The 26939-nt window shown below is 41.1% G+C and overlaps 3 protein-coding genes and 3 non-coding genes across 13 annotated transcripts in view; 1 reads left to right on the top strand and 5 right to left on the bottom strand.

The window, feature by feature from the left end:
* Positions 1–191, bottom strand: part of SMG6 (SMG6 nonsense mediated mRNA decay factor) — a 212981-nt gene extending 212790 nt beyond the window's left edge. Inside the window, exon 1 of the mRNA XM_045526113.1 lies at positions 18–191. Coding sequence (XP_045382069.1) covers positions 18–105 — 88 coding nt within the window. The 5' untranslated portion in view covers positions 106–191. The remainder of the gene's footprint in view (positions 1–17) is intronic.
* On the top strand, positions 30–16083 carry SRR (serine racemase). Of its 6 annotated transcripts, none has more exons than XM_045526128.1 (9): positions 31–398; positions 3770–3881; positions 10572–10743; positions 12921–13047; positions 13240–13343; positions 14510–14629; positions 14760–14834; positions 15335–15544; positions 15836–16083. In XM_045526128.1, exons 2-9 carry the CDS (start codon positions 3847–3849, stop codon positions 16049–16051), a joined length of 1059 nt encoding a protein of 352 aa, XP_045382084.1. In that variant the 5' UTR covers positions 31–398; positions 3770–3846; the 3' UTR covers positions 16052–16083. The 6 variants fall into 6 exon arrangements, with proteins under 6 accessions (XP_045382086.1, XP_045382084.1, XP_045382085.1 ...); XM_045526129.1 differs by having other exon boundaries at positions 3754–3881; XM_045526127.1 differs by having other exon boundaries at positions 3661–3881.
* Positions 12506–12646, bottom strand: LOC123621300. The gene has a single exon (XR_006729040.1). It is a non-coding gene; the product is annotated as a U4 spliceosomal RNA (small nuclear RNA).
* Positions 14452–26939, bottom strand: TSR1 (TSR1 ribosome maturation factor). Of its 3 annotated transcripts, none has more exons than XM_045526122.1 (15): positions 26518–26939; positions 25762–25865; positions 25232–25451; positions 24983–25117; positions 24199–24623; positions 22639–22798; positions 22042–22193; positions 21569–21765; positions 20709–20871; positions 20243–20353; positions 19378–19510; positions 17625–17741; positions 16873–17013; positions 16691–16765; positions 14452–16561 (listed from the first exon to the last, which is right to left on the bottom strand). In XM_045526122.1, the coding sequence occupies exons 3-15, from the start codon at positions 25284–25286 to the stop codon at positions 16383–16385; spliced, it is 2043 nt and encodes a 680-aa protein (XP_045382078.1). In that variant the 5' UTR covers positions 25287–25451; positions 25762–25865; positions 26518–26939; the 3' UTR covers positions 14452–16382. The 3 variants fall into 3 exon arrangements, with proteins under 3 accessions (XP_045382078.1, XP_045382079.1, XP_045382077.1); XM_045526123.1 differs by lacking the exon at positions 26518–26939 and adding an exon at positions 26285–26418; XM_045526121.1 differs by lacking the exon at positions 26518–26939 and adding an exon at positions 26053–26187.
* LOC123621410 lies at positions 19149–19243 on the bottom strand. The gene has a single exon (XR_006729137.1). It is a non-coding gene; the product is annotated as a small nucleolar RNA SNORD91 family (small nucleolar RNA).
* Positions 20004–20098, bottom strand: LOC123621411. Its single transcript, XR_006729138.1, has one exon. It is a non-coding gene; the product is annotated as a small nucleolar RNA SNORD91 family (small nucleolar RNA).

The following is a 26939-nucleotide window of genomic DNA, read 5'->3' as shown; positions in this document are numbered from 1 at the left end:
TGGGCGGCGCGACTCACCTCTGCTCCCGGCCTGCGGAGCCAGAGTGGCCAGGATCCCTCGCAGCTCCGACGCGGAGATCCGCACACGCTCCAACCCCTCCGCCATCTTCGCGGCTGCTGCTACAGCTGCAGATGCTCCGCCACCGCCGCGCGCAGCCAGGAAACCACGACCGACGGGCGGTGCGCGCGCTCACCCACCTCCCACCCTTTCCCCCGCCTCCTCCTTCCTTCCCTCCCCAACGACGGTGGCCGCACTGGGAGGAAAAGCGCTGAACGCACGTTCGCGAGGGGCAGTGCCGGAGCGCGAGCCTGGACGGGAGAGACGGGCGTTGCGCGTGCGCAGAGGTGTAGCCGGGGAAGGTGCGCTGTGGCTGGAGTCGGAGGCGCGGCGCGGGTGAGGTGAGACGAGGCCGGGCCGAGCGGGGCCAGGAGGGGGTTCGCGGCATTGGCTCCACCGATGATGCTGGTGCTGGTCTGGGACTCGGGTTGAGGGAGACTCCGGCCTCTACCAGTCATCTTTAGGCCAGGATCTCCCGCCACAGGCCCGGACTAGTGCCCCAGGCTTTTACTTAGGGACCTTAAAGGTCTTTTAAGAGTAGTTAACATTCCCCCCATTTGTAAGGTGAGGAAACTGAATCCCAGAGCACTGAAGTGAATTGCCCAGGGTGACAAGAGTTGATAAGTACCGGAGTATCAGTCTTTTTCGTTATGGCAAACTGCATCACCAAGCCTCCTGACTTTTAAAAAATATTAATATGTACATTTTAGTTGGCTCTTCCTGAGGGAATGAGTTGTGTGGGAATAAATCAGGAGGTATATAAGTCGATTTGGGAATTTCTGTGTCACTATGGATGTTTGAAAAAATTACTTCCGTGGGTCTCAGGTTGACTTTTTTTTTCTTTCCATCTTTAAAATGTAACTAGACCAGAAGAATGATACATTAACCTTTTTTGTCCATGAACCCCTGTTAAGAACTGTGATATGGTGAAACTCCCTCCCCCAAGGCTTCCTGGCTCCACCTGTTGCTCCTTCCCAGTCCTGCACAGTCCTTTGGACCTCTAAACCATCAAAGAATAGTTACCAATTATCCCTTAGTCTGAGCCTAAAAGATTTGAAGAATCTCTGACATAACTTGTTCAATTCTTCTTATGTGGGAGACACTTTGTCACCAGAAGGGTAAGCATAAGGAGAAAGTCAATAGATATGTGAAAAGATTCAAGAGTTCAAAAGAAGGGGAGCGATTTGAGTGATCGGAGCAAATGGTAACCTTTGCCAACAGATTTGGGAGAAATATGAAGAAGTGTTAAAAACGAATTCGTTTTCACACTGAAATTTGAGAGGACGTTGCTTGCATCAGTTTTTTTTAAAGGTGGAAATATAATCTGAAACAAGAAAACTTTCTTAGGAGAAGTGGGATTGCCAATTTAATGCAACAGTGTCGGTGAACCGCAGAGTAGATATGCCAAAAGTTACCACCAGCTCAAGAAAATTAACTGAACTCAGAGGAAAAGGATAATAGATAAAAACTGAGAGGTAAGGATGGGACACATGGAGAATGGGTTCCATAAACTAATAAATAAATACAAGTTCCAGAAGGTGATACCAAAGATGACTGAGAAGGAGCATCAACCAAGTAATAGAGGAAACTTTACTAAATTATTATAAAAAATTTGAATTCTCAGATGTAAAAGATTCGTGAAATATGGTTTAAAAAAGGAAATGAAAAGACAACCATATTTAGGCCTGTATCACAACGAAAACATCGGAGTTTAAAGAACTAGAATATCTTTATATTGACAGGTAACAGTTTTCAAGACGTATTATTTGCCAGGTGTGGTGGCACGCATCTATAGTCCTAGCTACTCTGGAGGCTGAGGCGGGAGGATGGCTTAAGCCCAGGAATTCCAGGCCACAGTGAGCTATGATCGTGCCACTGCACTCCAGCCTGGGTGACAGAGCAAGACCCTGTCTCTAAAAAAAAAAAAGGATTTTTAAATTTTTTCTTTAAAAAGCCAGTTATGGAACAATATATACAGTATGGTTCTACCTGTGTACAGCAAAATTATTTATTGTATATGTAAATTTCCATATACATACATATAAAAATATGTGGAAGAATACATACCAAACCTTTAAAAGTGGTTACCTTTGTAGAAGAGAGAAGATTGAATAGTTGAGATTGAAGGCTCTATATACTTCTGTAATGTTTTAAATTCTTAAAATAGAGATTTGGTCAGATATTATGTGGGTAATCCAAGAGACAATAAAGCAAATTTGGATAATGGGAGAGGGAGGAATTCAGTTTCTAAACATAAAAATTATACAGATCACAGTAGCTGAGCACAAAGTAATAAAGCTAGAACTGAATAACCACAAATTAAGCAAAAAATTTCAGGCCGGGAGCGGTGGCTCACGCCTGTAATCCTAGTACTCTGGGAGGCCGAGGCAGGTGGATTGCTTGAGCTCAGGGGTTCGAGACCAGCCTGAGCAAGAGCAAGACCCCGTCTCTACTAAAAATAGAAAGAAATTATCTGGCCAACTAAAAAATATATATAGAAAAAAAAAATTAGCCGGGCATGGTGGCGCATGCCTGTAGTCCCAGCTACTTGGGAGGCTGAGGCAGTAGGATCGTTTAAGCCCAGGAGTTTGAGGTTGCTGTGAGCTAGGCTGGCGCCACAGCACTCACTCTAGCCTGGGCAACAAAGCGAGACTCTGTCTAAAAAAAAAAAATTCTAACCACTTGGATTTTTTTTAAATGGCAATTTTAAATAACTCTGATCAAAAAAGACTAACTAAAGCTAACATTGTAGCCTTAAATTCTTTTATTGCTGAAAAAAAAGAAAATTAATAAGCTAAGCATTCACAAAGGCAGAAAAATGTAACAGGAAAATGGAAGAATAAAGATAAAATAAGAAATTAATAGGAAAAAAGAACTGTACTTGATAAACTGAAGAGCTCATTCTTCAGAAATAAAATAAATACTAAAATAGACATTTCTGGCAAAAAGTTAATGAAGGAAAAAAAGGACATCCTCTTGGATGTCTCATAAGCAGTTCATACTTAGCTTATCAAATCTCTTATTTTTCCCTCAAATACTTGTTTCTTGCCAGTGTTAAATCTCTGTGAATTGTACCACCATCTAAATCAAAACCCAGGAGTTATTTTTGACACCTCCATTTCCCATATGAGGATGCCCCATCTATTTCTATAATGAACATTTATGGAAACATCTCCCCAGCATTCTCCTCTTCCTTTTCACTTGAAAACTGCCCCTTACTCCCACTCAGAAGTACTTTCTCTTTTTCTTTTTCTCTTTCCCTTTTTTCTTTTCTTTTCTCTATCCTTTCTTTGCTGCTTTCCCCCCCTCAGGTGCAGAGAGTTGAGCCAATCATTCTAGTTTGTTCACACTATCATCAACAAGGCCTTTATCATTTTTTCTTTTTTCTCTTTATTTCACTTTCCACTCATGTTCCTCCCCTCCTTCCTTAGGTAGTGACTCTATAATGTGTTTGATGTATGTCTTTCAATATACATGTATCTTTGAATAATATATAGTATTGTTTTATGTATGTGTGTTTTAAACATACATAATTGATAATTGTATTATAGATCTCATTCTGCTTTTTTCATGTTTCTGTAAATATTTCTGACTGTTGTATAGTGTTTTAAATGGCCTCACACCCTTGGCCACTGGTCCTGGGCCAAGGTAGGCCAGAGTTCTCACCCAGAATTTTTTGAACTGAAACTGAGAAAGAAAAATTCCTCTCCAGTATGGAAGCCATAAAATGTAAAACACAGGAGCTATCAGCAGCCATGTATCCTGCCTTATGAAACCAGCTGGTCTGCAATGAAAAAGAAACGGACGTGCAGAAAGCAGCAGAGGTGAGAAACTGAGAATCCTGGAAGCTCTCAAATCCCTGGTTCCAATTGTTCCTGAAGCTCCATATTCCCGCATTTCCCATGGTTTGTTCAACTCTTCCTTGGATTCTGTGAGCCAGTCAATCTCAACACCTTCATCTTATGCCTAAACTAATTCAAATTGGGGTTCTGTGCGGGGAGTTACCTATGCTCCCAGCAAAGAATCGGGTCCGTCAGGCAGGGTTCATCGCAAAGGATGAGGAAATAATATAAAATAGAAAATAATAGAATACAGAAATAAAAGAATACACAGAGATGAAGGTATAGTTTATAAAGAATAGATTTATAAAAAAGAGGGGGGCTCGGGAGTCCTCACAAAATACTCATAATTTGTGGGGCCCCAAATGAAGTTTCACATCAGTATTTATGGGCACAGTGATCCGTTGCCAGGTTAACAGGTTTACATACTAACAGGTAGTTTGTTTTAGGTTCAAAGTCTCCCACAAGGCTTCTGTAGATCCTTTAATTAACTCTATCTATGTGAACAAACAGTTACAAAATCTTCCTGGGACAAACTTCTAAGTTCTAAGATAAAACTATCACTTTAGCAGAAAAGTTAAACAGAGACATAGTGGCTCCATATTTCTTTATCTAGTTATTGTGAATTGAGACAGGTATGCAGAAGTCAAGCAAGAGCTGTTGCTTGGGCTAATTGCTTTTAGCCACAAGTGTCTGTCTCTCAAGCGGGCACTCTGATCAGCTCCCATCCCCTGGCTCCATGCAAACCTGCTTTGTCATTCAAAGCAGGCGAAAACTATGTCACCTTAGAAAGCAGCTGCAACTGACCTTTGTGCCCCTCCTGAGATGAGGCAGCTTTTGATATGCAAACTAATACGTTCACATATTCCTTCAGGGCAAAGCCTTGCAAAACTCCTGAATTCATTTCTGTCTCTAATATTATAGGGGTATTTCCATAAATCAATATTTCTTAGGTGTAACAGTTCTGTCCCTTGCAACCAAGAGACCTAATTATACAACAGGATAAAAATGTTAAAAAAAAAAAAAAGATAAGAGACCTAATTAATTGCAACCTCTGAAATATATCCTTTTTTTTGGTGTTTTTATTTAATACACATAAAATTTACCATTTTTAAGTATATAGTTCAGTAGTGTTAAGTATATTCACATTGTTGTGCAACCAGTCTCCAAAATGCTATACATACCCCTTAAATAATCCCCCATTCCCTGGCAACCACTCTTCTACTTTCTATCTATAAATTTGACTACTCTAGGTACCTCATAGAAGTGGAATCATGCAGTATTTGTCTTTTTGTGACTGGCTTATTTCACTTAGCATAATGTCCTCAACTTTCCTACATGTTACAGCATGTGTCAGAATTTCCTCCTTTTCAAGGCTGAATAACATTCCATTGCATATCTATATATATCACATTATGTATAGTTATTCATCCATGGACACTCAGGTTGCTTGCACCTTTTGGTTATCGTGAATAGTGCACCTATCAACATGGGTGTACAAATATCTCTTTGAGACCCTGGTTTTAATCTTTTGGGTCTACATCTAGGAGTGGAATTGCTGAATCATATGATAATTCTGTGTTTAATTTTTTGAGGAACCACCATACTGTTTACCATAACACCTGTACCATTTTACAGGTAACAGGAAAAAAGGGTTCTAGTTTCTCCACATCCTTGTTAACACTGGTTATTTTTTGGGTTGGTTTGTTTTGCTTTGTTTTGTTTTTGATGTAGCCATCCTAAAGGCTGTGAGGTGGTATCACATTGTGGTTTTGATTTGCATTTCCTTAATGATTAGTGATGTTGAGCATCTTTTCATGTGCTTGTTGGCCATTTGTTTATCTTCTTTGGAGAAATTTCTATTCAAGTCCTTTGCCCATTTTTTAATTGGGCGTGTTTATCTCCACTTTTGCACTCTAAGCCCCTTTATCTTTCATGTGGACAACTGCAGTACCTCTCAACTGGAACACCCTGATTTCATTCTTGTCCCCTTTCTTTTCATTCACCACAATGTAGCCAGAATGATATATATGGATTCTAACATGTCACTTACCTGCTCAAAATATTCAGTGGCATTCCATTATCCTACGAAAAAAATCTGTGAATCATAGTCCCAGATGATCTGAACCCTGCCAACTTCACTGTCCTTATCTCTTATCACACTCCCCTTTGATCGCTATTTGCAGATACATTAGCCACCTTTTAGTTCCAAGAATATACCCAGCTCTTTTTCGCTTCTTAAAGCCATCACACGTTCTATTCCCACTACCTGAAACACTTTTCCCTCTAGTCTACCTGGCTAAAACCCATTAAACCTATGGGTCATAACTTAAATTTCACTTCTCCATAGAAGCCCCTAACCTGTTTCCCTGATCTAAATAACACCCCCCATTATATTTCCTGTCTTAGTCCATTTACTCTTGCTATAAAAGAATACCTGAGGCCAGGCATGGTGGTTTACACCTGTAATCCCAGTGCTTTGGGAGGCTGAGGTGAGAGGATCGCTTGAGGCCAGGAGCCAGGAGTTTGAGACCAGCCTGGGCAGACCCTGTCTCTACAAAAAAGTTTCTAAAATTAGTCAGGCATGGTCGTGCATGCCTGTAGTCCCAGCTACTCCAGAGGTTAAAACAGGAGGATCACTTGACCCCCGGAGTTTGAGGCTGCAGTGTGCTATGATTGTGCCACTGCACTCCAACCTGGGTGACAGAGTGAGGGCCTGTCTAAAAAAAAAAAAAAAAAAAAAGAATACCCGAGACTGGGTAATTTATAAAGAAAAGAGGTCTATTTAGCTCATGGTTCTGTAGGCTGGGAAATTCAAAGGCATGGCCCTGGCTTCTGGCAAGGGGTTTCTTGCCATGTCACAACTTGGCAGAGGTCACAGGGGGAATTAGATACGTGGATATGTGTGAAGACAGGGGCATCCTGGCTTCCTAACAACCCATCTCTTTTGGGGAACTAATCCAGACCTCCTCCAGAACAGCACCAAGGCATTCATGAGGGATCTACCCCCATAACCCAAATACCTCCCACTAAGCTCCACCTCCCAGCACTACCACATTGGGGATCAAATTTCAACATGAGTTTTGATGGGGACAAAGAAACCATATCCAAAGCACAGCAGTACCCTATCATAGCATACTTCCCTAGTAGCACCTATTAAAATTTGTCAATATGTAGTTATTTTTACATTATTTATTACACATCTCCCACTAGATTGTAAGCTTTATAAGGGCAGGGACAAGTCAATTTTTCTAACGCTATATCCCTAGTCCAAACAGTATCTAATATATAGAAGGTGCTCAATGTTTATTGAGTGAATGAACCAGCCACAGAAATGAAGGTTATGTAGAAATATTAATATGTACTTTTTACTAATAAATTTGAAATCAAATTTTAAATGATTTTGCCAAAAATATAAATTACTGAAATTAATTTAAGAGGACATGCTAAATCCACATAAACCAATAACTATAAAGTCACTAAAAAAGTTATCAGAGGTGGCCGGGCGCGGTGGCTCACGCCTGTAATCCTAGCACTCTGGGAGGCCGAGGCCGGTGGATCGCTCAAGGTCAGGAGTTCGAGGCCAGCCTGAGCAAGAGCGAGACCCCGTCTCTACTAAAAATAGAAACAAATTAGCTGGCCAATTAAAAAATATATATAGAAAAAATTAGCCAGGCATGGTGGCGCATGCCTGTAGTCCCAGCTACTCGGGAGGCTGAGGCAGGAGGATCGCTTAAGCCCAGGAGTTTGAGATTACTGTGAGCTAGGCTGACGCCATGGCACTCACTCTAGCCTGGGCAACAGAGCGAGACTCTGTCTCAAAAAAAAAAAAAAAAAAAAAGTTATCAGAGGTATGCTTATAAGGTAAAGACAAATTATCTTTATTTGCAGATAGCATGATTATTTTCTTTAAAAGGGTGAAGAGAATCAACTATAAAATTATTAGATCTAACAAGATAATCTAATAGTGCCCTATTACGTGGTAAATATACAAAAATTATTAGCTTTCATATACGTCATCAGTTAACCTTAAAATCTAATGACTATTACCCAGCTACTCCAGAGGCTGAGATGGGACTATTACTTGAGCCCAGGAGTTCAAGACCAGATTGGGCAATATAGCAAGGCCCTATCTCAAAAAAAAGAAAAGGAAAAAAAAAAATCTAACAAATAAAATACTTTATCTCAAAAGCAACAAAAATATATTGTCTATATTTTAATAGGGATAAATTTAATCAGATATATAAAAGACACAAATGGAAACTATGAAAACTTCACTGAGAAATCTAAAACAAGACCGCTAAATTGAAAGACACCCATATTCATGAGAAGACTCAATATTTTTAAATGTCAGTTATGCCCCAATTCATTTAAATATTTTACAGTGGAATTTCTGGCAACCTTGATAAAGGAATTCTAAAGCTCACTTGGAAGAATTGATGTGTGAGCAAATCCAACAGATTTTAGAAAGGGAGAACTTTATACGTTTCATAACTGGAAAAGGAACTAGCAGTTTGATAAATGGAACAAAATACAAAGGTCCCAGGCATCAACAGAAATTTAATTTTTGATAAATTTGGAATTTCAGAAGAAAAAGATGATTTACTCAGTAAATGGTGTGTTAAAGATTCACAAAAGGACAAGTGGCCAATGTACAGAAAAAATGTTTAATCACTAGTAATTAAATTAAAACTACTAGACATATTTAATTGACAGATAAAAATGGTACAGCTATGGCTAAGCATGGTGCCTCACGCCTGTAATCTCAGTGCTTTGGGAGGATGAGGCAGAAGGATCGTTTGAGGCCAGGATTTCAAGACTAGCCTGGGCCATATAGTGAGACTCATCTCTACAAAAAATTTTAAAAATTAGCTGGACATGGTGGCATGAGCCTGTAGTCCTAGTTACTCAGGAGGCTGAGGTGGGAGGATCGCTTGAGCCTAGGAGTTCTAAGTTACAGTGAGATAACGATCATGCCACTGCACTCCAGCCTGGGTGACAGAGGGAGATCATATCTCCAGAAAAATAAAAAGGTACACCAAGGATGAAGGAAAATGGGCATTCCTTAGAAAATGCTGTTGGGAATACAAATTGATGTAATCTACCACCCTTCTGGAGATGTTTGGCAGTGAGTATCAAATGTCTTAAAAGAGTGGATAGGTTTTGTTACAAAATGCTGTTTGGTGGAATCTACCCTAAGGACGTATGGAGGTGCACAAAGATCTTGCAACAAGACTGTTCGTTACATTACTTATTATAGCCAACAACAACAAAAGGATATCTAAATGTTCATTAAAGTTACGTAAAATCAAAAGTGAGGCTTTTTTCCCTTTTAGAAACAGGGTCTTACTATGTTGCCCAAGCTAGAGTGTAGTGACTATTCACAGGCATGATCATATCATACTACAGCCTCAAACTCCTGGGCTCAAGCCATCCCAAGGAGCTCAGCCTCCCAAGTAGCTGGAACTACAGGTGCACACCACTGCCTCCAGCTAATGGTATTTTTTGTAAAAGAAATACTATTAAGCCATTTTAAAACTTGCACACCTGGGCACAGTGGCTTGCACCTGTAATCCCAGCTATTCAGGAGGCTGAGGCTGAAGGGTCACTTGAGGCCAGGAGTTTGAGACCAACATAGGCAACATAGCAAGACCCTGTCTCTTAAAAAAAAAAAAAACTATAAATGTACCTATTGATAAGATGCATATACATTCATAATATTGTCACACAAGAACAAGTTACCAAATCTATCAAAAAAAAAAAGTTTTGTTTCCATATATATGTGGGCCTGGCAAGAGAAACCACCAGAGCCTAGATAGCAATTGTCTTTGGGTAGGAAGGTTTAGTGGTTATTTTCATGCTTTTTGCATCTCTGTATTTTCAGATTAAATTGTTTTTCTATTGAACATGGATTGGTTTTGTAATAAGGAAAAACAGAAATTTCAGGCTGGTCCAAAGGTAGTGAGTTATCTCACTTGATTGTTCACAGTCAGTTACAGATTGAACTCCTTATTCTACTACTTCCCCCCCCCTCACTACTGCACTTGACTAGTCTTAAAAAAATAAAAATAAAAATAAAAGAAATTTCATGTTTAAGTGCTACAGTACAAACAGTGGAAAATGGAAGCTTAATACAATTATTAAAAAGTACAATGAAAACTTTGAAGAAATTCAGCCAAATGGAGTGGGAGTGAACAAAATGTTTCGTTTTAACTGTTATGTAATGTATGTATATTGAAATACAGAAGGAAACAGAATATGAACACATAAAAATGGTAGGATTCTAGCTAATTTTCTTTTTTGTTAATCTGTTAAAATTTTTTAAATAAAAATTTATAGCAAATTTTGAACCCAATTCATTCAAGCAGCTTCACAACAATGATGAAAAGCAAAGCGGAGACCAGTGGATATGCCAAGAGATAGGTGGTATGGGTGGGGAGTAGACTTTAGCCTTCCATAATCACCATCAGTTACTTCCTACAAAACTTCACCAGAAAAACTTTGTTCAGCTTCAAGACAAGTCCCTTCTCTACAGAAATTCTGGCACTCTAGTAATGGACTCGTTCCCCACACAATACCACAGACCCCAGGTCTATTCCCTTGTGTTATGCATTTTCAAAATCTTTTCAATAAACATACTGTCTTACACTTTGCTTTCTTATTCCTGGGTTTCAGAACCATGTGTGCTCAATACTGCATCTCCTTTGCTGATGTTGAAAAAGCTCACATCAACATTCGAGATTTTATCCACCTCACACCGGTGCTAACAAGCTCCAGTTTGAATCGAGTAACGGGGCGCAATCTTTTTTTCAAATGTGAACTCTTCCAGAAAACTGGATCTTTTAAGGTAACAATCCCTTTTCTTAGTATATTACATATATTTTCAAACCCTTTTCATATATACATTTATTTTATTCTCCTGACCACCCTGTGAGGTAGGTAGAAGTAAATTAATGCTTTTTTTATAGTTGAAAAAAAGGATGTCACGTGCTGCATAATATGTCAACAACAGTGCACATATGACAGTAGTCCCTAGTGACTAGTCCCATAATAATACCGTATTTTTACTGTACCTTTCCTATGTTTAGATACATAAATACTTAACGATTATGTTATAATTGCCTACATACTAATACAGTGACATGCTGTACAGGTTTGAAGCCTAGGAGAAATAGACTATACTATATAGCCTAGGTGTGTAGTAGGCTATACCATCTAGCCTTGTGTAAGTACACTATGTTTGTATGATGACAAAATCACCTAATGACACATTTCTCAGAATGTATCCCATTGTTAAGTGATGTGTGACTGTGTTATATATAAATTATTGTCCAAACTAGAACACTAATTATCCAAATTAGGACATATTTGAATCATAGGGGGCATTTATAATGACTAAACTGAGATACCCGGGCTGTTGCAGGTAAAAGGGGAAGTGTGATCACCCTGTATATAACCCAAGTTTAAGCATTCAGTTGTGTCAAGTTGCTAAATGTTGACACATTATGAATATAAAAGATCTAAACCCTAGCTAAACCCCCATATAATAAGATCTTTTTCTACAAAATATGTCTGTGCCTTTATTATGCATAAAGATAGACTTCTGTGTGTTAACTTGTTACCATTAGTTAAGCTTTAAGATCATGTCAGGTAAAAGTCTGAAAACTGCATTTAGCACTGTGCCTGGAAGGTATTAGTATCTGTTAACTATAGTAGCTTTAGGACTTCAAGAATCTACCTTTTCCCCCACCCATTAACTGAGAGCTTTTATAATTAAAAAAAAAAAATCCTTCACTTTTACCCTTTGCTTCTACCATGATTTACTCTTCACTTATTTTCAGTAACGCTACTAGATATATATATGGTAGGCCTTGCCCTTTATCCATACTTGTGGGGTAAGACAGGCTGGTCAACAGATAGATCAATGAGAAATGTCTTTAAAAAGATACAAACAAGGTGCCATGGAATAACAGAATGAAGTGACTAATTTTGCCTGGGAGAGCAAGGAAGTTGAACCAGGTGATGTTTGATACAAGTTTTTACAAGCTGAGTATAGGGAGTGGGGGAAAGAACTACATACAGATAAAGGTACCAGCATGTTCAGAGGTATAGGAGTGTGAGCTAACCTGATAGGAGAGAAACTAGAAGTAATTTAGGATAGCTACATGTGATAAAAGTAATAGATGTGTTTTAGAAAGGCTGTAGCTTATAACAAACTTGTACTTTGTCTTATTTAAAAAATGGTAAGAGATTAGGTTTTTTTGTTTTTTGTTTTTTGTTTTTGAGACAGGGTCTCTGTTACTCAGGCTGCAGTGCAGTGGCACAATCATAGCTCACTGCAGGCTCCCAATCCTGGACTGAAGTGATCCTCCTGCCTCAGCCTCCCAAGTAGCTAGGACTACAGGCACGCCACCATGCCCAGGTCATTATTTTTTGTAGAGACAGGGTCTCACTATATTGCCCAGACTGGTCTCAAACTCCAGGGCTCAAAAGATCCTCCAGCCTCAGCCTCCCAAAGTGCTGGGATTACAAGTATGAGCCACCACACCTGCCTGAGTTTGCATTTTTATTTTTTCCTTTATTTTTTAATTAATTTTTTTTTTATTCAGTCCCCCTAGGGACCATCAAAAATTGCCGATGCCGACTATATTGCAAGTTGTCATGGCGGAGTATTGGGAACAGTTTTCAATTAGCAATAATTGCACCTCAGATAAACCTCATTGGCTACGATAGTGCCACTGCGCAAAGCTGGGTTTGCATTTTTAAAAGATCACTTTCATATTGTAGCAGAAACATTTTATGAGATTGATCCTTGGGGAGGGATCAGCTGAGGTTTGATAATAGAAGAAATGAGGCCTCACAAGGTAGTGACAAAGAGGATGCACATGAGATATTTAGGCGGTAGAATCAATAAGATTTAGTGACAGACGATGTGCAGTGTTAGAGAAAATCTAGAAAAGCTCCCTGTTTTTCAAAAAGAAACATTTTAATCAAATACATGAATTTAGCATCCATCTTTTCCAGATTCGTGGTGCTCTTAATGCCATCAGAAGCTTGGTTCCTGCCGCTTTAGAAGGGAAGCCGAAAGCTGTTGTTACTCACAGCAGTGGAAACCATGGACAGGCTCTAACATACGCTGCAAAATTGGAAGGTACTTGATTAATTTCTCAGGGTACTGGTTAGATCATCAGAAAGGAGTGCAAAGTGTCCTTAATTTCAGTGGTGATAGCTGTGGAAAGTAAATTTCCAAAGGAGTCCCTATCTGATTACAAGCAAAATGAATGTAAGTTTCTATCCTAAATTCTCCTGACTTGTACTAACTAAACATGTTTTCCCCTCCTAGGGATTCCTGCTTACATTGTGGTGCCCCGAACAGCTCCCAATTGTAAAAAACTGGCAATACAAGCCTATGGAGCATCTATAGTATACAGTGAACACAGTGACGAGGTAAGGAGAGAGCAGTGCTCAGAACCACTGTAACAGCTTTCATTTGACCAAGTGCTCTTTCTACCTAACTGGCTGCTCCCTCTCAGTTTCCTCTATTTTTCAATGTTAGCATGTCCAACTTTTTCTTTATCTATATTCTATGTATGTATATTCACTCAGATGATCTCATTAGTCTCATTTAAAATATCACCTGTAGGCTAACAACTCCAATCGTGACCTCTCCCCTTAACACCAGACTTCTATATCCAATGATTACCTGACTTTCCCATTTGGCTTTCTTAAGAGGTATCTCAAACTTACAATGTCAAAAACCAGACTCTTGATTTTACTCCCCTTCCAGTCTTCCTCATCTCAGTAAATGGCAATAGTTGCTCAAGTAAAAAGTCAGAGTCATCTCTGGTAACCCTCTCACACCCCACATCTCAGTCCTACTTTCAAAATATTTCCATAATCCAACTACTGCCTGTACCATTACCACTGATTCAAACCAATATCAATTCTTACCTAGATTCAGTAGCCTTAGGTGGTCTGTTTGCTTTCACCCTTGCCCTACTAGTGTTTCAAGAGAGCAACCAGAGCTATTCATTTAGTAAGTTAGAACTTGTCTCTTGTCAACTCAAAATTTTCCAGAATGGGTTCCCCTCTTACACAGTGGAAACCGAAGTCCTTACAATCATGTAAGGCCTGAGGAACTGGCCCATTCCTATCTTTCTGACATCTCCTATTTCTCTCCCCAAAACACTCCATGCCAGCCACACTACCTTCTTAGCAGTTCCTCAGAAAGGTCAAGCACTCCCACTCTATAGGCTTTGCACTTGCTATTACCCTCTCCCTGGAATATTCCAGAGATCCACACCACTTGTTCAAATTTGTTAAAATGTCACTTTACCAGGGGCTGTTCCTGGCCACCCTATATAAAATAAATTCCTTCATTTTTCTCCATAGCACTTAGATATATCGTATATTTACTTATATCCCACCCCTCTCCACCATATGATATAACCCCTTGAGGGCAGGGACTGTTTTGTTCACTGCAATATCTATCCCCAGTGCCTGAACAAAGTCTGAAAAAAAGTAGATTGTCAATAGAGTTAAACACTGAATCAAATTTGTTTTGGGAACTTTATTAAATGCAAATCAACTAAGGTAAATTAATGTACTTTCAGTCCAGAGAAAATGTTACAAAGAGAGTTATGGAAGAAACAGAAAGCATCATGGTACATCCCAACCAGGAGCCTGCAGTGATAGCTGGGCAAGGAACAATTGCCCTAGAAGTGCTGAACCAGGTAAAACAGCCTAGTTCTTCCTGTTTAACTACTGGTAAAGCTGTTTGGCTCTAGATTTAATTATTTTATATGTACAAATAAAACTACTTATTAATAGGCCTATTTACACTTTATATTCTTTTCACTAAAGGTTCCCTTGGTGGATGCACTGGTGGTACCTGTAGGGGGAGGAGGAATGGTTGCTGGAATAGCAATTACAGTAAAGGTGAGAAGACAGCTGCTGGAGGACTCTCTGCTTCAGAGGATTTATTTTACATCATAGTGCATTGTGGATACTTGTTCAGCATTCACCCCAGAGTATCATTCCTTCCTTCCTCTTATCCCCTGGCACTTGAGATAGAAGGCCCTTCTCTGCCTCACTATTTTCTCCTTAATCCATGACAACTTTATAGAACAAAAGCAGTTACAATGAGTGATACCTTCACAGTCCTGTCCCTGAATTCCATCTCACCAATCTACCATCCACACCAGGGATTACCCTTTTCCCAAATAACCAGTGGGACCAGATGTGATCCAGGGAACTGAAGGCCAGTATTAGACATACAGTTTACTTGTAAAGTGCTTTAAGGTCATATTCTCATTACATCCATCAAAGGAAAGGCTTTTACTTGGGCAGAAGTATATTAGCTGTTCTGCCTATTTTATTTTAGACGTGCAGGCAACACCGTGGTTTGCTGTAAGTTGTCCTAATATTCCTCTTCCCAGGCTCTGAGACCTAGTGTAAAGGTATATGCTGCTGAACCCTTGAATGCAGACGACTGCTACCAATCCAAACTGAAAGGGGAACTGACCCCCAACCCATATCCTCCAGAAACCATAGCAGATGGTGTCAAACCCAGCATCGGCATTAACACCTGGCCTATTATAAGGGACCTTGTAGATGATGTCTTCACTGTCACAGAGGATGAAATTAAGGTAAGGCTCCAACAGGAAAAGAAATAACAAAAGAATGGTACAACTCCTTGGGCAAAAGAATCTTCTGTTATGGTAGCAACTGAGCCCTGGTAACTTGGCTAGGTGATTTCATGACATGTGGGAGGGTATTCTAGATGTATGAGAACCCTCTTGCCAGTAGAAGCAGAGTTAGGATGAAAGAAAAGGCTTGGCAGGCACCCATAGGTATATGCTCTTCTGGCCTTTATAATTAAACCAGCTCAACTCCCCTTCTCCCATTTCACTAATTCTCATTCCCCTCTGTACCAACAGCATGCAACCCAGCTGGTGTGGGAGAGGATGAAACTACTCATTGAACCTACAGCTGGTGTTGGAGTAGCTGCTGTGCTGTCTGAGCATTTTCAAACAGTATCCCCAGAAGTAAAGAACATTTGTATTGTACTGAGTGGTGGAAATGTAGACTTAACCTCCCTAACTTGGGTAAAGCAGGCTGAAAACCCAGCTCCTTTCCAATCTGTTTCTGTTTAATTTATGCAAAAGGAAAAGATTCAGTGTCTGTAGATACTTGAACATTTTGTTTCCTTGTCACTGTCAACTTTCCATCTTTCCCTCTTAAAAGTTTTCAAATGTTTAATGGAGAGTGTACATTTCAGTTAAGATTTAATAGTTTTTTGGACTAAGCAGTAGAAAAATTTCCATACTTCACTGAGACATGGTGTCAAGGCCAAGCAAAGTCTTTTGCAAATAGGGCAGCAGACTGATAGGCTAAAGCAGAAAACAAACTCTGCCCAATCATAGCCTGTAGGCTCCTATCCCTAGAATGCTAACTGGCACCAACAAGACAATTTATTTAAATCTGTCACTCCATGCCCACTTCAGGCATTATTGAAGAAATCTCACTTTTCACCCAAGGTACTGGTTCTGGTACATATGGATCATAAGTCCATTTAGGGAAAACTCGTTTATAGAGATTCATTAGTACTGTGTCCTGAGATTTTAGCTTCCCATCAAAGCTGCACTTCATGTGGCCATGGGTACCTAGAAAGAAAACAGAGCAAGTTGGTGAAATTAAAAGTAGAAAATTTTAAAGCAGTGACTTCCAACCCAACAGACACTAAGTTAACACTGAGAAATCTAGACAAGGTCCCAAATCCCACACTCTCTTACCTAAAGGCTCCTTGATGTGTCCTCTGCGGCCCCACTTTGTTCTCAGTTCCACTGGTTTAAACCACAGCACATCCTCTTAGAACAGAACACATAAAAGACCAAGATGAAACATTTACCCACAAAATGTAAAGCAAACCTTCATACCACAAAGCCAATTAGATCCCATTCTCCTTCATACCTACCTCTGTTGAAGAACATATAACGTACCACTGCCACCTTAGTAAAAATTTTGAAAGGATGACCGCTCAGAACAACTCTCTTGATGACCATTCTATCTGGATCCACTGACAACAGATGGCCTGTAGCAATGAGGTTGTGCATTCCTAAGGAGCAAAAGCAAAGCACGAGTCAAAGCCTTCATTTATTGCTCCAGTCCATTTAAAGACCTATGGAAGATTTTCTTGGAAAAACCTTAAAGCAACGTTACACTATGCTGCCCTCCTGGGTCCATGGCAAAGATAACAAAATGGTATTCCTGCTAAGCCTGTCCCTAGAACCTATCCTAAATATAGCACTCTGAGCAGCTTCTACTGTTTAGCTAAGGTTTGCAAGCAAGCTAAAACCCAGTTTGTCACCCCTGACCTAGACCCACTGTGACATTGAGATTGATAAACAGTAAGTCTTCAACCTCGTCAATAGGTTCTTGGAAACTTCAACTTTAAGTGAAAGCACATATAACAAAACCAATGTTTTTCCTCATTAACATTATAAAGAAAGGATGTTGACATTAACTGAGGACCTGCTGTATGTCATTTTGCTTAAAGTTGTAGTTTTCAAGAACCTATTGATGAGGTTAAGTGAAGACTTACTGTATTTTGAAAACCATCATTACCTTTTCTGTACCATTTGGCTCCCAAATCTAAATACAGAAGAGACAACAGTGTTAATCCTATAAGGACCTATAGGCCTGTTCACTTCTGTGAACTCAACTTACCGTTGCTTTTCTGCTTGAAAAGCAGCACAGATGCAGGAGGAAAAGTGATTGGCGCATATACTGTCACCACTAGGGCCACATCAGCAGTCAGGAATCTCTGAAATTTATGTTTGTCCGCTGCCATAACAAGGGGTTAAAAAGTAAAAACCAAAAACATTTTGAAAAACCATACATAATCCAGAGGTCTCTAAAAGGCTACTATTGTAACTCTTAAACCTAAAGCAGCTTCCATTTCTCTACCCCATTAGTTCTCAAAAATTTTTCCTGTTTCAATACAAAGATAATGACCTACCCTTACCAGTAACTTTTTATCTGAAGGCAGAATCTTGGAGCTTGGACTAAATTTGGGGTTTGCAAAAGTTATCCAGGTGATTCTGATGCCCATCACCTCTACCTCATTTGAGAATTAGTGCATTATAGGGAATAACTTTGCTCAATCAACAGCTCTTAGTCTTGAGCACAAATTGTCAAACATTTTCTGTAAAGGGCCAAACAGTAAATACTTTAGGCTTTGCAGCCATACAGTTTCTGTCCCAACTACTCAACTGTGCTACTTTAGCATAAAAGCCACCACAGACAATACATCAGCAGTCCTCAATCTTTTTGGCACCAGGGACTGGTTTCATGGAAGACAATTTTTCCATGGACAGAGGGGAGGGGAACTCAGGCAGTGATACAAGAGATGGGGAACACAGCAGCTATAAATACAAATGAAGCTTTGCTTGCTGGCCCACCTGACACTCACCTCCTGCCCTGCAGTGCCCACCCGCCTTCCTAAGTTACATGGAAGACAATTTTTCCGATGGTGTGGGTGGTTAGGGGGGTGGGAGGAAGGGAGCAAGCTCAGGCAGAGATGCACAGACTGGTACAGGGCCATGGCCTGGGGGTTGGGAACCACAGCAATACATTTGAAAGAAAAAAAAAAAACCTCCAATAACTCTTATTTATAAAAACAAGCAGTAGGGGACAGATTTGGCCCAAACGTCAGAGTTTCCTAACCCTCGATCTTGAAGACTACCTTTGAGCTTCTACTTGTGCCTTCAATGTAACCTTCACCCGTTTTTTTAAATACTAAAATTATAGGAAAATAAAAAATTTTAAGGGAAAGAAAAATTAATCATTTGTTCAGTCACCATGGTTTGTGAGAATAAAAATTATCCAGAACACCATTAATACTACCTTCATAATCTTCCTTCTGCCATTACTGAAAGCTGAGTGAGCTAAGATGATGCTCAGCAGCCCCCAAGTTAGTGGGCAACGCATCTTCCTACTCCTACTGTGTAGGAGTACAATCATTTTTGCCACAAAAGTGTCCCTTGTCACCATTCTCCAAACTCTCATCCAGTCTCTCAACATCTCAGAACCCATACCTCTCTGCTTTACCCAACTATGGGCGACATCCAATTCCATTCCTTCACCTACACTGCCCTTGGCACACTAGACACCAAGATTTCCACACTTTAACACACCCATTTTATAAAGCAGCCAACTCCTATTCAAAACCTAGTCTGACACAAATACTCATGGCAGAAAAGCCTCAGCACCATACAGAGGTTGCATCACTGGGATGCTTCAGACAGGTTCAGACATTTTGAATAAAAACATCATTGGCTCCTAAGCCTGAGTATTGAAAATACTTCTAAACCAGAGATCTAAGAATTTGAAACTCTCTATTCTGCACCCCTCCCCCAAAGTCACAGTTCCTAAAAGACGGTAAGATGGACAAAAACCCAGAAGCTTCCCCACCGCTAACCTGCAGTGTGCTGAGAGAATAAAGGGGAGGCTCGGAAGCGCCTGAATCCACAGTGGAAGATCAGCTCCTCTTTGGCTTTCACAGGTTCAGTGTTGCCAGGGTCCCGTCTCACCACCATATTCAAAACTGACATCTGAGGACCAAGTAAAGAAAAAAAACTTTGTAGTTTAGGAATACAACAGCCTAACCTGAAAGGACAAACCAAACTAGCAGATTTTGATTCACTCTAAGAACTGACAATGTAAATTAGTGGTGAAGTGCAGATGATGGAACACAGATTCATCTTTTACGTCTACTATCGGCTGTCATTCAAGCCAAACTTAGGCTGATCAGAGCTTTCACGCACCTTTCTGTGCTAGCTTACCTTCCCACATCTAACATAAAAGAGTTCAACATCTGCTACAAAAATCAGTGGCCTTCAAGTCATTCACTCACCACACACCTCAAAACCATACCGATTCAAACCCCTTCTTCTTCAGTCCTTACCCATACTGACCCAAAGACCTGTCAAATACCCCTCAATGTACACAACTATCGGCCACCAAGAGAAAAGAAATCTGCACCTTGGCATAGACCTTTATTTTTAAGGCTGCCAACCCTTGTTCAAAATCTCATCTGAAAAACATACTTAGAGAAGTCTCAGAAACACATAGAGATTACATCATTGAGATGCTTCAGACAGGTTCAGACATTTTGGGTGAAACCATCATTGACTTCTCTATTATTCTGATTCCTAATTATAAAGGCAGAATTTTCACATCCCAATGAGCAAAGGATCAGTCACATAAACAGGATTTTAGACTTTCAAGACAGAATGGGTTGGAAAGTTTTTTAACTTCCCATTTCCCACAAGACAATAATTCACCTTCTGTTCATGAGGTAGTAAAGAAAATGCAATCAAGGGTGCTCCTTGCCTGAAGCATTCAACCACTGAGACTGGGATTTCAGAGATATGAAGTGTGACATACCAGCCAACCTGCCATGAAAAAGCAGAAAACAATCATGAGGTTACCCTTCCAAGTCCCAATAATGATGAAGCATTTCTCCAATGCTATAAGTGTTAAAAGTCTCTCAGATTACCTTTTTAAAGCCAACCCTTGCCCTTTAAGATGCTTCAAGTACCCATATTCAACTTTTTCACTTAATATCTTTGACACCTCTTTGTTCCCAGTGTCACTCTTATAGATGACTCAGTGCCTCCCCTAATTCATCTAAGGGCAGCATGAAACAAAGTAAGGTACCTCATTCTCATGCCAAGAGAAGGAGTAAAGTAGGGAATACACTGACAAACAAGCAAATTACAGGATGGACAAGGGAGGGAAGGTAGATACCTCAGCTCCTTCAACCTCTTTTTCCTCAATCTCTTTAAAGATGCTTTTCCTAGTATTAGTAAAGTTCTGAAACTGAAAGATCCGAGCGTAATCTGGAGGAAGGTTTTCCTTAGGATCCCATGGAGATGTCCGGAAGCTCTTGAGGCCTCTGTATTTCTGAAATCTAGAATATAGAAGATTTTAAAGAAAATTAAGTCAGATTTATATGGTGCTACATAGACTCAAGTCACTTCTAAAATGGTTACGGCTGCTCTACCTTAAAAGAACTCTAATTACTATCTCTGAAAATAACCTAACAGCTTAAACCAAGATCAAACTCCAAATTAACTTGTAACAAGTATATCAGAACCAAACCCAAGCTTCTCACTGACAAAGTATTTACAGTGGCTCCCTGTTGCCTGACAGGGAGTGGCTCTTTAACCTGACAAACAAGATCCCTGGTAATAGCCTTACCTCTCTAATATCCAACATGAACTCTCTGGCTTTAGTCAGACCCACCTCCAGAGCAGACATCATCATTTACATCTTCATGCTTTTACTTTTGCTGTTCCACCTAAACCCCTCAAAACCTCCAAACATTATATACTTCAATTGAATATTAGGTCCTATAGAACTATTTGCTAATTAACCTTAGTACTTCTCATTCATTAAGGTCTTGTAACATTAGTCTGAACCATAGTCTAGAACTTGATTATATATTACTATTTCCTCTATGTATGTCTTGCTTTCTGATATAAAATGTTAGCCCTTCAGGAGCATGAACAATGTGTTTTTCTTCTTTTGTATCACACTGACATAGTTCTGAGCCAATTAAGTTTTAAATAAAAACTTATTGATTGAATTTAAACTTGTTGACTAACCGGATTCTAGCAGCCATGTCACGGGGGGTGTCCACTTCATCTGGAAACATCTCTTCCAGTCTTTCTTGTTTGTATTTGTCCAACATTTTTTCCTCAGCCTCTTCATCTACTTTCTCATCATACAGATCATCACGCACAGACTCCCCTATAGTCATAGTTTCACATTCCTCCTCTTCTTCCTCTTCACTACTCTCATCCTGTAGAATAAAGGATTACAGTTATTTCAGGGGAAAACCACACTTGTCTCTATCCCAAAGGCCTTTGAGCTAATAATAAAATAGTTATACTAGATACCTAGTCCTAATGAATATAAATTCTAAGAGAGACAAAGTTTTAAAACAAAAATGTCATGCCCGGCAACTACACAGTCATTCTTAAGAAACTGACCACACACACCCCTTAAGATCACGAGTTGCACTTTGCCTTGCATTTGGTGCTGTACACAGAAGTGGCCTAAGGGCCCATTTCCTTACCTGAGATTCCTCTTCCATAAAATCCTCATGTTCTGTATCATCATATTTATCATCTTCTCCACCACTTTCACCGTCTTCATCCAAAATCCATTCAGCTTGGTAAGTGGATGTTCCTTTGGGGACCTTCTTTACCACCTTGGAGCTTTCCTTCACTGTAAAAAGCCCAAACAAGTTAAGAAAATCATATAACTCCTTCCCCCTATCACTCTGGTTATTCTCACCTAGGCAACATGCTAGATATTGCTATCAACAAGGGAAATCTCTAGCAGACACTGAGTAGAACAGACTACTTCCAAATTTAATTCAGCTGCCTCACACCTAGCAATATTTACACAGCTAAATAAACCCTGCAATGAATCTAAGATTGTTAATCTGTTCCTTATAAAACAATAACACCAGTAATTTTCAGAAGTGGAGCAAAGCTGTGTCCAATGTTTGCTTAGTGTAAACACTCAGCATTTGAGGTTAAGAAGTGAGTGACAAACCTTTAACTACATCCTCATCCTACTCCACCCTATAGGGTCCTCACTGCGAGAAGCTAGACAAAATCCAGAGTTCTAGGCTGCATGAATTATAAACAAATTTGCCAATACCAACCATTTGCTTCACTCAGCTCCTCCTCAGTGGGCCAAGTTTGCTCCCCCTCCATTGGATCTGGGATAGCCTCCGTTTGCAAGGATTCCTGTCTATCAGGGTCTGCCTTCATTAGGACCTTAAGGTCTTCTTCCATAGCAGCTACAGCATCCGTAGCACAAATCTCAAAACCAAAAGCAGGTGATGGTTAGTCAAACATTACCAAAAATCTAAAAACAGTAACCAGAAAGATCAGAAATATAAGTTCTTATGTAGATGATAAATGAAACAAGCCAAACTTTGCCAAATGGCCATTTCCTAATTTTAAGTCCCTATACCTCTGTTTGTTTTTTTTTTTGTTTGTTTTTTCAAGGAGAATTGAGTCTTGCTCTGTCACCCAAGCTAGAGTATACTGGTGTGATCATAGCTCACTGCAGCCTCTAACTCCTGGGCTCAAGCAATCCTCCTGCCTCAGCCTCCCAAGTAGCTAGGACTACAGGCGTGTGCCACCACACCCAGCTAATTTTTTAATTTTTATTTTTTTGCAGAGACAGGGTCTCACTATGTTGCCCAGGCTGGTCTTGAACTCCTGGGCTCAAGCGATCCTCCTGCCTCAGCCTCTTGAGTAGCTGGGACTACAGGTATACATATGTGGCTAATTTTTCTTTTTGTAGAGGCAGGGTCTCGCTATGTTGTTCAGGCTGGTTTTGAACTCTTGGCTTCTTGGGAGGCCGAAGTGGGAGGATCACTTGAAGTCAGGAGTTCGAGACCAGCCTTAGCAAGAGCAAGACGCCGTTTCTACTAAAAGTAGAAAAAATTAGCCAGGCGTGGTGGTGCACGCCTATAGTCCTAGCTACTCAGGAGGCTGAGGCAGGAGGATCACTTGAGCCCAGGAGTTTGAGGTTGCTGTGAGCTAGGCCGATGCCACAGCACTCTAGCCCAGGCGACAGAGTGAGACTCTTGACTCAAAAAGAAAAAACGGAACTCCTAGCTTTAAGCAATCCTCTTGCCTTGGCCTCCCAAAGTGGTAGGATTATAAGGTGTGAGCCACTATGCCAGTTTGATTTCTTCAAAGTTCAAAAAAACCCTTGATCCATTAATGTGCCTCAGTTCATATTGTCTCTATCTTCTAGGATATTCTTTCATCCCTCTTTAACTCGTAAGTCACATGCATCCTTCTCAACACCTGACTTAAGTCTGATCTCTTCTGTGAACCTTACTAGTCTACTTTCTTACCTTCCACAACCGGTCTGTCTGTACCTTTGCCATATACTATCTCAAACTTTACTTCATGTGAGTTTGCCATTTTTTTCTGACTCAATTAAGTTATTTGAGAGAAGTGACCATATCTTTTTGTGTCTTCTATAAACTCAGAGCCAACTGCAGTGCAGGATACCTAGAAAGTGCTGTATAAATATGCAATTTACCCAACATATTTGTAGTTGACTATTGCCTTACTTCAAACTAGCAGTTTCCTCACTGGCCTAAATGTACAGACTACCTTCTCTGAATTTTAAATTTCCATCCTTCACCAATTTACATATGAATCTACAATACATGGTTTTAAAAAATATCAGGCCTTACCTCCATTTCCATGCCTGGGTCCTTCTGGGATTTAATTACTCTAGGATTTAAAGGGAAAGGGTCCAGCGGGGCATCTATCTGTTTCATTTGGAAATCGCCATGTCCAATGATATGCAGCAAGCTATTTACATTCAGAGTCTGCCCACGAACATAGCCTGAAATTTTCAAGGTGCCCACCAAATTATTCTCTTCATTAGGCACAAAATCAGCAGCATGGGCAAAAAGGTAGGCCCGTCGATCTCGAAAAGCAAGATGCCGTTGCTTTTGGTTAGCCAACTGCCTGAGCAGCATCCCTGCCTCCTGTCGAGTGTCTAACAGGAAGAGTTTGTCATCTGGAAAGCGTTTTTCCATGGCTTTACTTAGTTTTTTTCTGGCATCTATTTGTTTCTTCAGTGGGAGGCCAGAAACCCCCTGGACAGCTAGTGCTGTAAGCAAAAGAGAAAGGGTTTCATGGTATATTGATTCACTACATGAAAATCCTCCTGTAGTTCACAACCTAACAGCTCACTTGTAAGCCCAGAGATCACTAGGAAACCTAATACTTGACTACCCTAAAGGAATTTCAGTGAAATCAAACTTCATCTTCTTTCTCTGGGCAAAGGACAGCCCAGAAATAAAAAGGCACTTTGATTGATAACTTGTAAACAATGGACCAAGTTTAATCAGTATATGTGTACTCCACCACCAGCTAAACAGAACTCATCACAGTGCTGGGCAAATTATAGGTGCCCAATAAATGCTAATTCACTTCTTTCTCTGGCCTCCAACACTCCAATTCACTTACTATAGGTGGGAAGTCCCTGAGCAAAGAGGCAGGAAAGGCAGTAATTCCCAGTGCTGTCCCAGCCTTCTAGTGGATCAAGGAGGAACAGGATGGTATCAGCTACTTTAGCCATGTCTAACACAGTGTGCAGATCCCCTGGAGATAGAAGACAAAGTAATAAATGGGTGGTTGGCATCAGCATATTATACACACAAAAAAATTACCCTTAACTCAAACATAATGATAGAAAATATTGTTGTATACTCTAACCTGGCCTTGCAGATGTGAAAAACCATCGATGTTTCAAGCGAGGGCATAGCAGCATAAAGCTATGGGTGCTTCCCAGTTCATTAAAATGTACTATTCCACTGTCCGTATCTTGAAGCAGCCGAAACGCCTCTGGCAGGGAAATCCTGTTGTGCAGGGGCACCACCAGTACTTGATGAGGAGGGCCATCTTTGCTGCCCAGCTGTCTCTTCTCTGCCAGAACCTGAGAATAGAAAGGATCAGCAAACATCTCAATGTCTCAGTGCTTCAGTCCAGTATTGCATTTCCAACAGTACAGATGCTCACCTCCCTCCATTAAGCAACAAATCTCTCTCTAGTATGCCAGCGGGGTGGCAGGAGTTCTGACCAACGCAAAGAATGCTCTAGTGAGTCCCGACCTGAAAGCCCGACGTGTGTTCTAGGGTTATTCTCTGTCCCTGACCCCTTCCCTGGGTCACATTTTCTAGTTTGAGGCATTGCTCACATAGAACGGTTGACAGGCCGCACCATTTCCCAACCCCCGCTCTTCTCACCGCCTCCTTCTTCTGCTTTCGGAGCTGGCTGGCGCGATGCCTCTGGTCTACTCTGCTGAGCTCTTTTCTCACCTTCTTGCTTAGGGTTTTCGGTGCTAGACGGCCTAAAGGGCAGATCAGAAGGAGCTGTTGTGCCCGATATCAGAATGTCAAGAAAGGGGCTCCCTCTCCGCCCATCTTAGAAAGGGCCTTTCGCATGGGGCCCACGCCGAAACAGCAGCTCAGTCTGGGACTAGGGAAAAAGTTAATATTGGCTAAATAGCCCCTCTTCCTCCTGCCCTATCTTCTCACCCTTGCCGTCCCGCTGTGCAGATCCCCGACCCCGATGCCGCCCGCCTTTATGGGCTTTATTCTGCTGCTTGAGGGGGCCGGAGCGGTGTGCCGCCATGCCGCACCTCGCGTGTACCAAGTCAGCACTGCTTCCGGGCCAGGCCAAGCGTTTCCGGGTCCCTCCATGGGGGCGGGCCCTCTCGGGGGCGGGCAGGGAGTCCCGCGCCCTCTAGCTAGGGTCTCTACCACCAACCTGCAAGAACACCACGCCCGCCTGTTTGCAAAGCCGTGGTGGGAATTTCCCACGCCGCAGTCTGCGGTTGGGGACTTTAAGACGCTGGATGTAGACTCCCCAGGCAAGGGCTCTCTATCCAGGAGGGCTGTTTTGCTCCCTTGTATTTTATGTTTTGCGCTGTAAAGTTGCACCACGTAGGAAGATGTTGAATAGGAGACTGTGCGGAAAAGGCCTAAGCCCCTTGCTCTCACCTAGAGTCGTTTTGCAACAGCAGGTGTTCTTTATCACTTTGTGCAACCTCTTCTCTCTCTCTCAGTTTCCTTGTAAGGCTGGTGAAGTTCCAAGGCGAATCGCGTGGAAGGGATTTCTCTCACCTTCACCTGCTCCGTACAATTTCTCACCTCCCACATAGCGGCGAGAAGGGCCAGACAAGACACGGCGGCCCCGAGGGGGAGGGAGGAGGCCGTGGCCTTAGTGTCTCTCTTCCCACAAACTTTACAACTGAATGACGACGGCCGGCCGGGGCACGGCCAGGCGACGAATGTTGGCTTCTCTGTGAGCAGGCTCGAGCCGCAGGCCCTCTCAGCTCCCTGCTCTGTCCTTCCGGTCGGGAGAACGCGCAGGTAGAAGTCAGGGGGCGGCTGGCTAGATTGAGGCCCCCCCGGGCGCGAGC

Source organism: Lemur catta, chromosome 15 (genome assembly GCF_020740605.2).
Source record: "Lemur catta isolate mLemCat1 chromosome 15, mLemCat1.pri, whole genome shotgun sequence".
NCBI lineage: Eukaryota > Metazoa > Chordata > Mammalia > Primates > Lemuridae > Lemur > Lemur catta.
This window is presented reverse-complemented; position numbering and strand designations above follow the sequence as displayed.